General features: G+C 43.1%; 1 protein-coding gene across 11 annotated transcripts in view; it reads right to left on the reverse strand.

The window, feature by feature from the left end:
* The window catches only part of SORBS2 (sorbin and SH3 domain containing 2), a 172815-nt gene that overhangs the window by 47718 nt on the left and 111303 nt on the right, over nucleotides 1-13794 (reverse strand). For 8 of the 11 annotated variants that reach the window (XM_087814088.1, XM_087814090.1, XM_087814091.1 and 5 more), the window contains 5 exons: nucleotides 13617-13789; nucleotides 9023-9089; nucleotides 8330-8374; nucleotides 5415-5604; nucleotides 3143-3257 (listed from right to left, as the gene is read on the reverse strand). In XM_087814088.1, coding sequence (XP_087670214.1) covers nucleotides 3143-3257; nucleotides 5415-5604; nucleotides 8330-8374; nucleotides 9023-9089; nucleotides 13617-13789 — 590 coding nt within the window. Of the gene's footprint in view, nucleotides 1-3142; nucleotides 3258-5414; nucleotides 5605-8329; nucleotides 8375-9022; nucleotides 9090-12913; nucleotides 12938-13616; nucleotides 13790-13794 lie in introns of those variants that run through there. The other 3 variants (XM_087814089.1, XM_016211316.2, XM_016211307.2) reach the window with 3 other exon arrangements.

The following is a 13794-nucleotide window of genomic DNA, read 5'->3' on the forward strand; positions in this document are numbered from 1 at the left end:
AGACATGAGGCTGGAGAGGCCAGTGGGGGCCAAACCACAAGTTTTTTGGTAAATTATATAAGGAAGTTTGATTTTGCTCGAAAGATAGTTGAGAGCCAGAGACAGTTTTCAGCAGGAGATTTTATAAAGATTGAGGAATTAGGGAAATCCAGGCATGGACGATAGAAGACCAGCCCAGATGAGTGGCAGTGACATTTCTCCTGGGTGGCAGGACTTAGAGATCATTGGGGAACAGTGGAATCCAAGATGACATTTGGGAAAACTGGGCAGATGACGTAGTCATTAAGAATTGAAAAGGGCAACAGGGAATTACTTAGCTATTTGTAAGTTACATAAAATTAAATAGGAAAAGAGCAAAAGACCTGCTCACAAACCACCTTGGAGTAAAATGACCTGAGAGTGTATTCGGAGCACCTTGAAATCCTTCATTGTCGTCCCCTGGCTGCTACACCACTCTCACTTAGCAAGCCTGCTGTCCACCCTCTACACCTGTGTGTGCAAGACACTCCAGAGCTTATGTAAACTGCATCAGTACAGAGCCAGTGTCTGCAACACCGCAGTGCACGCAGCCCCCACTTCTCTTTTTTTTTCTGATTTAGAGGCAATCAGAATGAATTCAGGGTTGATAACAACCACAAAAAGATCACAGCCTAGTCCTGTAATAAGAAGCCTAGCCGAAATGGTGCAGAGGACAGACCGGCTCAAATCATTTTGCGTAAGACTGGCCCTCAGCAAAATGGTTGAGGAAGGAAAAAGTTTTGGTTTTTTTCATTGCATAAGATACCCATTCTCATTTCCTCCCAAGTATCTAGGCCCCTTCCACGGCCCTCTTCCGGCCGAGAGGCCCACCCACAGCCGGCTCTCCAGCAGTACCCATGCTCCAGATCCTTTTACTCTTTCAGGAGCAGTTAAGCATACTGGTCTTATATCTTAACTACTCAGGGCCCAGGTTTCTGGTTAAAGCCATCAAGTACACTCATTTATTATAAATTAGCAAATAAACTAAGTTATACTGAAAAGTAGTCAAATTAATGGGGGTGATGAGGACTCCTGGCTAAATGTGTTTCCTGCTCAGCTAGTGCTGGTGGTGCGGCAATCGAGCGGTGATTGAGTGCACCAGGCACCCGTGAGCCCGGGCTCGCAGCCCAGCCCCAACACCCACCAGCAACGCCACCCGGGGCGAAGTTACTGACTGTGCCCTTCAATCTCTTCATCTGTACAATGGAAGAGCCACACTACCTACTTCATGGGCTGTCGCGATCATTACATGAGATAAGGCATAGATTACTAATTATGGGGCCTGGCACGTAGTAAGTATTCAGTAAGGATCTACAACTATTGCTATTGTTGTAGTTATTGTTGTTGCTATTTTTAAACTAGGAACCTTCAAAGCTTGAGCCCAAAGACTTGAGTAATGTGGGAATTTCAGTCATGATGACAGGGCCCGTGAATGACCTGCCAAGGGGGCAAAGGGAAGCTTTTTTAGGTGTGCCTGTTTTAACCGTCTGGGAGGTGGTCTGTTTCTCACGAATGCAGGCCTACCCTGCATATCCCTTAAATGACAGACTCGAAGTTCCTCGAGGTGGAGACCGTGTCTTGTTCACTATTGTGACCCTAGCACCTAATACAATGTCTGGCACATAGCTGGTGCTCAATAATTTTGCTCAGTGAGAAAATAATAGAAATATCCTGACTGGAAAGCTTCTAAAATCAGTCCTGTTTCCTGGCGCAATAGCTATCAATACATTTCAATATAGTTACAACGTTCATCATCCTAAGAGCATCAGTGGTTAGCATGCTCATTGAAGTTTTGGTATTTACATTGAAATCTGAGACTCACTATTTTGCACAATTATTTTTCTATTTTCGATTTTATGCAATGGTGACTTCATGATTCACTCAGTTCTCATCCTAGAAATCATGACATTCAATCACATAACCTAGTAAATGGGTTATAAGTTTGCAAGGGAGCCTGTAAATCAGTGATGTTCCCCCCTTTTCAGTTTTTCTGTTAAAGTCCTATTGCTCTAAAAGATATGTTATTTTTAAAGGCAAAAAAAAAAAAAAAAGCTTATATAAATATCACATATGAATTATGTGATTATGAGATTTTTGAACATGCTTCTCAAGAACATAACCATAAACACAGGGTTTCAAAAACTAAATCAAGGACACTCATGTTGGGGGTGGTGAGGCCAGGGTGTCCAATCAAATTTCAGGGCTGGGCTTGCATTCTGTACAATAATGTGGTTTCTTGGATACTCTTAAAGGAGCTAACAAAAAAGACTTGTTCCTGTTCACTGACACCTCAGATTCTCTTAAGACAAGGCAGAGAGTAAGCTGCAAATAACATCAACTGTCTCCCTAGAAGCAGGTTTTGACAGAGATGCAGGGGAATTACAGTTTCCGAGATCCTGAGAGCGCTGATCAAGGAGGGAAAACAAACCCAGAAGGGAAGACTGGGGACCTAAAAACAAAGAAGGCTGAGCAAAAACCTGTTTGTTAAACTGCACTTTGGGGAAGCAAACGGTTAATTTCTGGCTCATATATCTTTTTGTCTGCATAGGATTTAAATAAATAATTGTAAAATGCTGCAAAGTTAAATATAATCTTGATCCATTAGATTGACAACCAATCAGGAAGCTTGAGGCTTGGCAACCTGGGAGAGATTTAATAAGAATCAATTAAAACCAACTTGTAATATAAAAGGCATTTGGAAAACTTCCCCTGAAGCCATAGGAATATTAATAAAGCTATATGGAAATGAAGGGATGGCACTGCCTGGGTCCATTTGTATTGAGTAGATTAATGAATGATTTTTCTCATTAGTGATGTAGTCTAGCAATTAAGTATTGCATTTATGAATTTAAAAAAAAATTAAACTGAGGGCTATGATTAGGCATGGCTATAGGTGCATGCGAATAACTCCTATATTTGATCGGTAGGAACAATACATTGAAGAATGCATCTTCAATTCCGAGACAAGATGTGCAAACCACGGTGCAAAATAGGCATGATTTCCAAATAATGCCAAGTGAATAAGTTACCTTTGCGACAAAACCGCTAACGGGTATGGAATTTGGGATTGTCTGAGAACCCAGGAAGTCTAGAGAGCGGCACCGTGTTTAACGCGAGTGCTTACAGGTCGTTCATGCTGCAGAATCGACGACTTCCCGGGTTCGTATTCAAAAATGCTCCTGGGCTCAGAACGGAATCTTCTCGTGTCCACTTTCCTGTCTGGAGGATCCCAGTCATGCCTGGAAATAACCAACAAATTGCACATGAAAATAATTCTCTCTGCATAAAGCAGTCGTATATAACCACTCTCTATTTCCAAAGTTAATTTTACTATAGATTAAAAAAAAAAGTCTCATAGGATCAAAAGCTGATCTGCCCCAAATACCACATTTATGCTTTGTTTTACACACACGATTTAAAGAAAGTCATTTCATTTATTCATATTCTGTTTTCCTGTATTATTTCCCTTTCACACAATGATCATCCTCCTGCTGGCTCAGACACTCCCACGAGGGATTTGTAGATGCGCACAGCCCCGTGCTCTGCTGGTAAACGCCCGGGTCACCCACAGGGCCGCTGGGTATGTCTGTACTTAGAGTAAGTGCTGGCTGTGCTCCGTTAAGCTGTGAGTTTATCCCCACACTCTGACACGGCATCCTTGATTCAAAGTGACAAGGAGAAGTGTACATGCCATGTTTGATCTGGTTTATCTTGCAAACAGCCTCGTGGTTTGTGAAAAGCACCACAGCACCACCTGGGTTGCCGTCCCCAGGAGTGAGCTGTGGGGACGGGCGATCCTCCTCAGGTGTTGCCCAGAGTCAGGCATCTGTCCCATCCCATAGGAGATCTCGGGACTAGCTTTTTCCTGAACTAATATCCTTCAAGAGGTGGTCACAGAAGGACTTCAAAAATAAAACCTTTTAGGTAGCTGGTGCTAAAGGAGGCTTCCCGAGGAAGGATTCTCTGACTATATATAGATGGGGGCAATTGTGACCATGGAACGGGTGGAATTCTGACTCCATGGCATGCTGGATACAGAAGTGCCTTAAGAGGCGGGAGAATAGGGGCAACTGCTGGCTTTCTAGTAAACTGATGAGTAACATTCAATGGGGACATTTTGAGCATTACACGAGACAATGTACACGAAAGCCATCTAGCAGTGTTTAAGAGATTATCATATTTCTTAATGGGATATTTATTTTTACTAAACACATAGAGCAAATAATACATTTAATTCTGAGTTAATTTTGGTTCTTTTTTTATGGCAGGGATACCATTTATTTATGTCTAGACAATTATTTCTCAAATTTAAGACATCACAGTTCTAAACATAATTCACCATGAGAAGACTGGTATGAAAATGGGAATCTTCTCACATATGAAGTGTGTCCATTTTCATGGTATCTTATACCCTCTAGGATCATCAGTTACTCTTAATGGTACAATGTGGTGTTGAATATAATATTTGTGATATAGGTATGGTAGATGATGACTGATTGATATCCTGTATTAATACTGAATACTTCTAATATTATTATTTATCAATCGCCAGCATAACATGAGCTATGACTTTGGTCAGAGGTGCATTTGAATCCTGGCTTTGACACACTAGCTGTATGAGCTGAGCAAGTTGTTTTAATTTTCTAAATCATAGTTTCTTTCTCTCTAAAATGGGTTTAAAATAAAACATATCTCATTGGGTTGTTCTCAGAATTAAATGACATAATAGAGGAAAAGTACTTCGCCTGGAGCTTGGCTCACAGCACACTCTCAATAAAGGTTGCCTATAAGTAGGATTCTTAGTCATAATCTTAGTTTTTAAATGATGCCATAAAAGTGTGTTTATAAATTTTTATTTTTGTGAGGGTAGTTTCTATAAAAATATTTCTGTGGGGAAATGAAAATGATCATCATCTCGAAAAACTGGTGGAAATGAGTCACAGGTAGACACTTATTAACTAATGCCTTATTTATGATTCATGAACAGCCTTCCTGCTTTCAGAGAGATATTTTTGTGTATCAGAGGGAAATTTTAAATAATTAATAGACCTAACATTTCAAATCTGAGGAAACTGAAAATTAACTGCATAGCCTCTGACCTGCTATGCCCAAAAGAGTACGTCAGTGATTTCTATTTATTTGTCGTCTTATACGCATTTATTGATCAAAAACTAGAGATTGTGCCCATGTTACGTCAGGTCTGACCTAGCTCACCACAGTATTATGAACCAAGCTTGTGAAAGGGTTTACTATAATCTCCACAGAGGAGGTCAGTGTGGTGTGTGTATTGACTGAGAAGGTTTACATATACCATCTCCACCAGTTCTCCTGGAAGTCATGTGGCCTTATTTTTACACTAAGCTAAATGTAGGCCACTTTTGGGGGAGATGCCTTACTTTTCTGTTGCAGACCGATCTCTTGGTCGATGCGGAGGGACTGGAGGAGGAACCTGTGGGGGCGGGGCGGGGGAGGAGGCGTCTTTGAAGACATCTGTGCCATTGTCCGAGTGGCTTTTGGAGAGGGGTCTGTAGGTCTGGGTCTTTGCAGCAGGATGTGACTGAGTGCTGTAGGGTGAGTTGTACAGGCCTGTCATGAAACACAAAAAACAAAACAAAACAGGAGCAAATTACATTTTAAAAGGGCATGAAATGATTTGTACCCCATAAAATACCCAATGATTTTTGCCAAAATTATAATCAATAAGCATATTCATAATGCATGCACCGGGTAGTATGATCTTAATTTATTAATATTATTAATGGATTCACCTTTATTAATATATTAGCTTGTTATTACTGTCTTCTGTACACAAGCGATGATTACAGTAAATCTTGTTAAATCATTTTAGAATTAGTAATCATTCAGGCTCGTAATAGGAGTAACTTACAGGTGCTCAGCATATTTTCTCCTGGATGATATAAACTAATGACATAGTTAAGAATTCAGGGGAAGATTAAAAATACTTCATAGAACTGTTTCCAAATATCTTCTATTACTTTAAAAGCTCTGATTTACATATAATTGGCATGTTAATTGCAATCAAATAAAATACTGAGCAAGTTATCTTTGTGCTGTGCCAGCCTTAAGGGAACAGAAACCCTTAATAAGCTTATAGCGCAACTGGGAAATGAGACACAAATAGAATCATGATTGAAAATCAGAGTAATGTGGGAAAGGCCAAATGCGGGAAATCTACATGAGGAATTAAAGGGTTTTAGAAGAAGGTGGATTGGTCAGAGAAGGAATCATGGAACCGAAGGCACTAGAGTGAGCCCTGAGGATGGTTTGGGGATAGGGGAAGAGGGCAGAGATGACAGAGAAACATAAAAGAGGTAGAAAGAACCGGACCCAGGACAGCGGGATGTAGGTAGTAGAAAGGGGAGAGGCTAGTTGTAGTAGTTCTGTCTACCAATTAAAGGGTAAAGCCCTCTCTAAAGAGCTCAGCTCCGCAAGGTTATATGTAACTATTGTTCGATTGACTAATAACTAATGGATACAGAACATCCATATTAAAAATAACTACAGACATTCGGAATTTCCTGCAGCTTCAGTCTCCTGAGCTGAGTCTATGTTCACTTTCCTTCTCTGGAAGTTCTGTGCAAATTGCCGCGACAAATAAACAGAGGTGACGTCTGTGCTGTTTTGCCTGAATTCTACAGTCAGATTTCAGCTGTAGAGCTCGTTAAAAACAAGGCAGTAGGCCCTGAATGGAGTTGCTTATGCAAAGCCCCAAGGCACCAAACCAGAGTTAACTGAATTACAGTTTAGGCCTCTCCCAGATAAGGAATCTTAAACGAATGGGGAATCACCTGGTCAGCACTAGTTAGGTCACCAGCCTGATAGACCCCAGCCGTGCCCTAAGGGAAAGTGACCTCAGTAACCCATCTGCATTCTTGCCTACTCTAACCTCCTGGTCCTGCCTCCTTCTGCCTATTAAGTCTCATTCTGTGCAGCTCCTCAGAGCTCCTTTCTATCTGCTAGATGAATCATTGAACAAAGCCAAGGAGATCTTTAAAATGTGCTCAGTTGGCCGGCCGGCATGGCTCAGTGGTTGAGTATCGAACCTACGACCCAGGAATCTCAGTTCGATTCCTGGTCAAGGCACATGCCCGGGTTGCGGGCTCGATCACTGGTGGGGGGTATGCAGGAGGCAGCCGATCAATGACTCTCTCTCATCACTGATGTTTCTCTGTCTTTCTCTGCCCCTCTCCCTTCCTCTCTCTGAAATCAATAAAAATGTATTAAAAAAAATGTGCTCAGTTGAATTTTGTGTTTTAACAAGCTAAACACAGGAGGTGGGTTCGAAGAACCTGTGGCCAGAGTTAAAAGTTGAGGCAACATCTGGTGGGCCCCTGCTATCACGTGGGATATCGGGGACAGAAAACAGAGTTCTTGTCACTTCTATGCTTGTTTCTGTTTGCTTATGTTTTTTGTTGTTGTTATTTTGTCTTGTTTTCCCTGTATTTGTCCTTGGAGACTAGCAGCAGAACCCCTAAGCATTCAGGGGCCTGTGTGCTGGCCTTCAGGGGTCCAGGAACGAGAAGCTCCTCAGCTCTGAGCCAGGCTGGCAAGGGGACCCCTGGTGCGGCTGCAGCTGTTTACGGGGAGGTGAGACCGATCCGCTGAGCCTGCTTTAAAGAAAGGAGAACCCGACCCTGTGCGATGGTGTAGAGCCCGAGGCTGAGTAGGGACGGAGGCCCTGTGCGGGATCCCCTAACGTGACCTTTAGGAGAAAGTGATCATGAGAGAAACATTTTTTAGGGATTCCCTCACTTTAGCCTGCAACCACTTCAGAAGATACCAACACGCTGAAATGCAAGCAGAAGTGCCCGGAATTTATGGCCATTGGCAACTCTGAGTCAGAAAAGTGGCCGGCAGAGTGGGATTTTAAACAATCCTTTGATGAATGGTATTTTGGAGCGAAAGCACAGACGAGGTCACAGAAGACTGTGCTAGAGTTGTTTTGGGTGAAGCGTATCTGAGAGATCTTGCGCAATGCCGATCACTCTCGCCTGTGATCAAGGAGATCTTTATCTCAGTCTGTCCCCGGACAGTGTGTGCTTTCAGGCCGCACAGTCGGGTTAAACATCCCTGAAACTGAGAATAAACTAACGGGAATGAATGAGACAAAACAGTGCTGGTTCTCATTTCCAGGAGAAAAGACCAATCCCTTTGTCATGCGTGCTCTGAGAAAAAAGGGGGGAAAAGCACCCTCCTCCTGTGTAAACTGAAGACATGCACTCAGAGTGGGAAAGTTCTTCCAGGCTTTGCAGGGCGAACATACTCATCGCGAGCAAGGAACCCGTCCTACCTGCGTTATATGTGTAAGGAGTATTATACATGTCACTGTCATCATCTAGAAAACGAAACATAAATACGACGGTAATCAGATCCCGCCACCGTATCATCACAACACGGCGGAGCTTCATAAAACAACAGAAATTTGTTAGAAAGCCAATGTATTTTGCCTGGTTCAAAATAGCATTAAATTTTTTTTTTTCTCCAAATATTATTTTTTGCTGGGCCTCTGCAGTTGGACCTCTCTCGGCTGTAGCGCATCTGCCCTGCGTCCGAGGTCAGTCCCCTTGCCTTCTCTTTCCTTTCGTGGGCGCCTTAAATATCTCTGCCAGCTCAGCGAGACCTGCCTTGCTCGCTGTCTGGGTAAAGAGCAGATGTGTGGACCGAGGGCGAGGGAGTCTGCCTCAGCGGACACAGCCCACGCCGGTTCAGACTGAGGGTGAGGAAGGACGGGGCAGAGCCGGAGCAGCGGGCCCCTCCTTACGGTCACCTCCTAGGGGTTTCTTGGCAGAGCAGAGGTGGGGCAGGAGCGCAGGGGTCTGCGATTTGAGGGGTGATATAAGGAGGAATGTTCAAAAGGAACAGCGGGGGCCGGGAAGTTTGCTAGGGTCCCAACATTGGGGTGAACCCACTATACCAAAGGGGAGGGCACTGAGACACCCTTCAGCCCGCGGGGCCCCAGTGGGCACCAGAGCAGCATACGCACCCGGCTTGTGCACCATGTGGATCTGCTTGAACATGGTCTTGTACCAGTCCTTCGGCCGGTCCACTGTCTACAAAGAGAACGTCCAGCAGTTACGAAGCCGCCTCCGCATAAACGTCGCTCCTTCATGTTTTTCTTTCTATATTTTATCTTTTTCAATAGCAAATTTCTGTCCTATGATAAAAAAATCTGTTTCATGATGACCAAACCGTCGTCTACCCAGGTTTGCATGTGGGGTGTAAATATATGTCCCCTTGTTTGAGTTCAGGCTGAACTGGAACGTTAGACAGGCTGTGGTTTTATTCTGCCCTATTCCAGTCTTGCCCAGCGCTGGACAGTTAATATTTGCATGGACATATTTATATAAAGGTCGCTGAGTAAACTTAGCGCTATCACAGTGTGCTTCACTCCTTTTGGCAGTAATTATCATCATCTTTAAAAAACGTGTTAGTGAGTGTGCTGTTTAAGACATTATTTTTAGGATTAACAAATGAATATTTTTTTACTCGAACTGTATTCTGGTCAACTTAGAGAAATAAAAATTTGATGTTTCCTAGTCTAAATTACTAAAGTACCAAATGTCAGGACCCAACCCAGAGTCTGAGAGCAAATCTAAAAATGGAGATATTGTTTAAAAAACTTTTAACCTGATAATAAAACATACGCAACATTTGCTTTGCTAAATTGTAAATTCCTTGAGAATAGAGACTTCTCTGTCTGAAGCCCAGGATTTTGATGTGATAGAAACAGTGGGCTGTAGTAAGAAGAAAAAATTAACGCCAGACCAGCCTAGATTCAAATCTTGGTCCCTTTCATTGCTGTTTCCTAGCAATATGAGTTAGGTAACCTTTTAGAGCCTCAGTTTTCTCCCCTTTAAATGAAATAATTATATCCACATCACAGGATTGTTACAGAAACTGACTAGAGCAATGTATACGATGTAAGAAATGCGCAATAAAAAATAACGGTAGGGAACTTCAAATATTTACAGAATAAAATAATGAATGAATCCAGGTTATTGGATGGAACTCTACCATACTGTGTACCTGTGAAAGCAGACGGACACCTTCATAATCTTAATTAAAGATTTTTCTTGGCAAGATCTTTATCTCAGCATTTCCAGAGCTACTAGGGCAAGAGGGTCAGCCACTCTGTGTACAGTAATTAAATACGCCAGATTTTCCGGGACAATTCCCTTGATATAAAATATTCCGTTGGGACTGTCACAAAAATATTCTTGTTATGCTGAGCTCTGGTTTCAGTTTGATATCATTTTTCTCTCAGAAATTTGGCCATTGCATTTTTCATCTGGAAATTGAAGGTTTTGTGCTATATCCAATTATATTTTGGTGTCTAGGAATATATGATTCTGGTAATCACCACAAATATAGATTAACATTAAAGGCTACTTGACTTTGTTGCAAATCACCTCTTCAGTCATTCTAGCCTCTTTCTACAGCAGAAAAATTGAGGGGCTTGTTGACTGAGCTCAGGTTGAAATGGTGGGAACTGGTGGGACAGGGTGCAGGAGTCTAGCTTTTATTAGCTGGTGTAAACAAAGCAGCTGATCAAGTATCTTTAAGGGACATTTCTTTTCATTAAAGATCGATTTCTCTTTCATTGAGCTTTATTTCCTTTACAGTACTCAGCAATAGAAAATAAAACATGAGCTTCAGCAGAAATGTTTCCCAGCCATACCTGGACACAACCAATGGCTACAAGGACACCTAATAAGTAAGTTGTATCCCTGTATATGGCAATGTATCCTGACAGACAGGATTTTTTCCCTTCCCTTGCTGGAGGGCACGTATGGGGCAGGATCTCCATTCTGCCATCTGCTAGCTTTATATGGTGAGCACAGAGATGCCAGAAATGCCCAGCCAGTTGGCAAAGGGGAATATGAAACTGGTCAAAGGGAGACAAAAACTCTGTGTCCTGTTCTAAAACAAGTCCTCTAAGCATTTCAGCTTCCTCTTATAAATGCCGTCATGGGGACTGTTATGGCCAATGCTGAGCAAACAGGAGCCTACTCAGATTTGAGGATGTTTACTTTTGCATGTGCCCTTCAACATTATTTCGCACGGACTCTAACTACTGGGAATTCCCTGTTCAGTTGTTTTCTGTAACCTCGGCTGAACGTACCTGGGTTTTTATACATTCCTACAGTTCACCGAACAGCAGAGCTCTACATGGATTTAGCATGCAGGGCTTTCCCACAAGGAGAAGCACACATACGCTCTACACACCCCTGTACAGTTACTCTAGGCTGTGCTTGCTCCTTTCCAGCTTTGAAAATGCTCACATGGTGCTGCATTTGAATGAGAAGAAAAGAGTCTTGTATTTCACTTAACGAGCTGGCCGTCATTAGATGGCCTCGTGGGATCTGAACCCTGGTGGGTTTTGCTGCTGTTGTTAAAAATGGAAGTGAAAGGCTAACAGAGGGTCCAGGTCATGCGAGAGGGCAGTCGGGGGAGCTGCTTGCCTCTGTTCAATTATCTCAAAGGTGCATTTGTTGACTCCTGGCCCTCTAGAGTTTCTGGGTGACTTTATGAAACGCTGTTTCCTCGGTATGTGCCGGCTGTCTAGAGTGAGACTATAACACGATACGGTGAGACAGTGCTGCCTTTGGTGCAGACACTCAGCAGAAAGCCCGTGTGAGGCAATCCAAGTCTGATAATGACTACTTTCTACGTGGGTGAGAGAGAAAAACAACCCCGGAGAGTCTTGGCCTGCAGTGGCTCAGAGATGGCCCGTCTCGACATTTATAAACACAGCTATACTTGGGGATGTGCTCGGCAAGACTGCAAATAGGAGATGTGAGGAAGCGTCTTCACGGGCCCACACCTTCTTTGTAAAGTTTTAAACGTCTAAATAAGAGCACAGCTGTACCTTGAAATTATATTTTATCTCCTATTTGATGGAAGGAAGACCAGCCTTGTTTAGTATCTGTGTTTACTTATGCATGTCTAAACACGCTTTTGATTTGCAATAGATGAACAATATCCAAAACTTAGTATTACTTGATTTTCACTATGTACAACATCTCTTTTAAAAACTAACAAGCAAGGCCTTGCTATTTAAGAAAATTATGTCTTATGGATTAAAAAAAGTCCAGCTTTGCATGTTCATTTTTACATATCATTTGTTGACTTAGAAACATACCCAGATAAAATTGTTTCAGACAGAATCTATAACTAGACAGAATGAGGGATCTCCTAATTTGTGTATATATTGTGCCTCAAGGATCAATCAAACAGAACCAACGACACCACACCTGTCTGGCACTATATCCCTATATCAGTGGGAAAAAACAATTTAAATGTAACCATTTTGAATCAGAGATCTAGAAAGGGAAACAAACCAAACAACACTATCACCAGAAACATGTAGTCACCATAAGATTAAGAATGTTAGTCATGATCCCTGAACTTTTCCTGCCCCTTAAATATGTCAATCGCCAGTTCCAACACAGATTTTTAGTACTTTATAATTAGCCACATTCAGGGTTCTCAGAATCTAACGAGTATAAAGCCCACAGCAACTGATATACAGGTTTACTTTCCTGCTTCCAATTCTAACACAGATGCTTGGAATAGTTAATTTTTAACTCTTCTCTCTGTCTATAGAACACGTAATCCCCATATAATAAATGCAAGTTCAAGGAGAGAAGAAAACCCTCACGTTTGCTCTTTAGTTCAGCTTGAGTGTTTCCAATCTGACCACTGCTTTTTTCTGATCTCTTTCCCATTCTTTCCCTCTGTCCATGATTGTCTCCGGCCCCCAGGTTTGCATTCCAGGGACGGAGCGCCTGGCAACATCCCAGCCAGGTATGTGGTTGTTGCGGATAAGTGCAGGCAGCCTGAGCTCCATTCTTGAACCGCCCCCCAACGTCACCTGCAAAGGTGCTGCTGCTCTCATCCTGGTCCCCAAGTCCTCCTTGCCGCCGTAGCACAGACCTTGTCTTCAAGCGGACTGGCTCAGCCAGCAGCTGCCTGCCCGGGCTCTCAACTAGCAGCCTCTGCTGCTGCTGAGCTTTGCCAGAAGGGGCTGCCCCACACACTGAGCAATGCTCTGGCAGAGTTTAAAGCCAAAAAAAAAAAAAAAAAATCCAAACCCTTTCACTCAGCATCCCCGAGGGCTCTCAGCAGGCACGGCTGAAGAGGGACACTAAAATGTGTCTCTTTCTTCATTTTTCTTCCATGACATTAACTCCCTCCACTCCGATCATCTCACCTCCCTGCTCCCAGTTCACAGCTCTTCATCTCCTGGTGCCAACACACATCCACTTCAGGGAACAAATCACTGGATTATTTGCAATGCACGTGGGAATTCAATGCAGCCAAACAATTCACATTTTCTCTGTCTTTCTCTTTTCTCCTAGCGCCCTAACGCTCCCCGGTTAAAAGTAAATCAAAACAGACCTTTGTCGTCTAACACAATCACAAGTTTCATGATTTTTAATTTAAATGAAAAAACAGACTGCGTGATTGGCTCCGACGGACAGTCCTCTCTCTGCCGCACACAGCATAATACCCATGAGAACGGTGCTCCTTGCGTTAGACCAAGGGATGCGCGGAGCCAGCCACGGTCCACCTACCGTTCTGATCGCCGTGGGGATGCCGGATTCGTCCACGGGCCCGATCCCTGGGTAATGCGGGGCTTTGATGACCGTCACCCTCTTCTCCTCCTCGGAGGATCTGTACAGTGGGATGGAGCTGCCCAAGGCGCCGTCCAGGGACTGTGCGTGCTGGGCATATGTGTCTGTGGAGTCTGGG

The sequence above is a fragment of the Miniopterus natalensis genome, chromosome 2 (assembly GCF_054644295.1).
Source record: "Miniopterus natalensis isolate mMinNat1 chromosome 2, mMinNat1.hap1, whole genome shotgun sequence".
NCBI classification, from domain to species: domain Eukaryota; kingdom Metazoa; phylum Chordata; class Mammalia; order Chiroptera; family Miniopteridae; genus Miniopterus; species Miniopterus natalensis.